Below are 2,567 nucleotides of genomic sequence, written 5' to 3' on the forward strand. Positions count from 1 at the left end.
CTGCTCCGTCCGGAGGCCGAGGAAGAAGAGGAGACGGGCTCTGGACCAGCCCGGCTCCAGTCCAGACCCGGTGACGACCCCTCAGGTGTTGGCAGACAGAACAAAAACAAAACGTCTTACTTTGGACCGGCTGCAGCTGAAACGGGTCAAAACCATTTGTTTTCAGTTTAAAATAAAAACTTAAAGCTCACAAAATGTGAATAAAACCTTCAAAATAAAAGTTTGATCTTCTCAACGGATCAGTTTTGTTTTTTTTTTTCATCAGAACCGCTGGTTCTGAATGTGCTGATTTACAAAATAAAAGAGAAGTTTAACGACTGTTTCAAAATAAAATCCCGTCTAAAGACTGAAAAGTGTCCAGAAATGATTTTGATGTTCTGGAATAAACTTTAATCTCATTTTAAACAAACACGACAACATCAGATAAATCTCGTTAGTCACCTTAGACGAGCGGCGGGACGTCGGCGTCGCCCTCGAACTCCTCACCGAGCTCTCCTGGGCCAGCAGCTGGACCGGTTCTGGGCAGGTCCAGCAGACCTTGACGCTGTGGGACGATGGTGGAGACGTCCAGAGACGTGCGTGTGCTGGGGTCGACCTCCAGCCTCTCAGGAACTTTGTTCTCTCTGCACGTCAAAACAAGCAGGAAGCGCTCAGGCGGCCATTTTTACTGTCAAACCTGTTCTCGCGCAGATTTAGAGACAAAACACAGAAGAAGACGAGACACACGGGTCGGACGTTTGATTCTCTCCTCTCAGCTCCTTGTTGGTTTTCTGTGAAGACCCGTTTTAATTTAATGTTTGCTTGGTGGTGACGTACGGCAAGCAGCAGCATCATCAGCAGCAGCATCATCATCATTGTCATCAGCAGCAGCAGCATCATCATCGTCATCAGCAGCATCAACATCAGCAGCAGCATCAGCAGCAGCATCAACATCGTCATCAGCAGCATCAACATCAGCAGCAGCATCATCATCATCGTCATCAGCAGCAGCAGCATCATCATCGTCATCAGCAGCAGCAGTATCAGCATCATCAGCAGCAGCAGCGTCATCATCAGCAGCATCAACATCAGCAGCAGGCCTTCATTCCTCGGCCCGTTCAGACATTTGTTTATTAAAGAGGGAATAAATCAGCCTGTACAGGAAGGCACCAACAGAACCGGGCCAGCGAGGTTCTTCTGGACCGGTTCCCTGCCGACAGAGTTGTGGTGATGCTCATCGTGCGCCTGGATGTCAAAAGTTTGAGGGTTTTAAATTATTTTATGTTTTTTAACAAGTTAGAATTTATTGTGGATCTTCTGATTCTAACAGGATAAAAAATATATTTTTAAAATAAATTCACATGAATATTTTCAGTAGAGGTGCTGAAGGCTATAAAAGCTTTTAATTTGAAAAGGTAAGAGGCAGCTTGACTTCCTGGTGATTATGATTGACAGCAGCTGCTAGTTTCTCTTTGAATTAATCTGAAACCAATTCTTGGATGCCAGAGTCCCTGTCCACAGTGGAGACAGTTTATGTCCCCATAGACTGAGACAAGAGGGACACGTCAGACCTCAGAGCACAGAACCCGTCCTGTTGGGACATCTGGTCTCTGCGAGTCCATCAGGACGGGCCTGGACTCCTCAGTGATCACAAGACATGTTTCTGACAGACTCTCTCCTCAGAGTAGAAACATCTGGTTGTAAAAGTACAAATACTTGTTGTTAATATATAAATACTCATTATTAAAGTATAAACACTTGTTGGTAAAGTATAAATGTTGTGCAAGTATAAATACTTGTTAAAATTTAAATACTTGTTAAAGTATAATGACTATGTTAAAGTATAAATACTTGTTAAAATATAAATACTTGTTAAAGTATAAATAGGTGTTGTTAAAGTATAAATACTCATTGGTAAAGTATAAATGTTGTGCAAGTATAAATACTTGTTAAAATTTAAATACTTGTTAAAGTATAATGACTATGTTAAAGTATAAATACTTGTTAAAATTTAAATACTTGTTAAAGTATAATGACTTGATGTTAAAGTATAAATACTTGTTAAAGTTTAAATACTCAATGGTAATGATAATAATAATAATTTATTCAATTTGTACTGCACTTTACATTTTACAATCTCCAAGTGCTACAATATAAAATATCTAAAGAGAATAAAACGTGGACTAAAAAATGCTAAAAGCTAAAAAACTAAATAAAATAAATAAATAAAAAACTGCAGGAATAAAATACTTTTAAACACTATAAAATGTTTTAAATAAAAAGGTCTGCAGTCCTTTCTTAAAACTCTCTGTAGTCTGGGGTATCTTTAGATGGTCCGGGAGGTTGTTCCACAGACGAGGAGCAGCAGAGCAAAAGGCCCCGTCACCCATGGTGTCACCCATGGTGTCACCCATGGTGTCACCCATGGTGCACAGTTTGGTCCGGGGAGGGCGGAGCTTGTAGGAATTTGTGGAGCGGAGGGATCGTGTTGATGTCTGAGCAGTGAGCAGTTCTTTAAGATGGTGTGGAGCGTTGTCATGACTGGATTGGTGGGTGAGTCCTGGATTGGTGGGTGAGTCCTGGATTGG

The 2,567-nt window shown here is 41.2% G+C and overlaps 1 protein-coding gene across 1 annotated transcript in view; it reads right to left on the reverse strand.

Annotated features, from left to right (window-relative positions):
• Positions 1 to 442: 442 nt before the first annotated feature.
• The window catches only part of dnaaf11 (dynein axonemal assembly factor 11), a 27,963-nt gene continuing 25,838 nt past the window's right edge, over positions 443 to 2,567 (reverse strand). The window contains 1 exon segment of the mRNA XM_037681411.1: positions 443 to 623. Within this exon segment, the coding sequence (XP_037537339.1) occupies positions 443 to 623 (181 nt within the window).

The sequence above is a fragment of the Nematolebias whitei genome, chromosome 9, assembly GCF_014905685.2.
Source record: "Nematolebias whitei isolate Nwh7 chromosome 9, NemWhi1, whole genome shotgun sequence".
NCBI classification, from domain to species: Eukaryota; Metazoa; Chordata; class Actinopteri; order Cyprinodontiformes; family Rivulidae; genus Nematolebias; species Nematolebias whitei.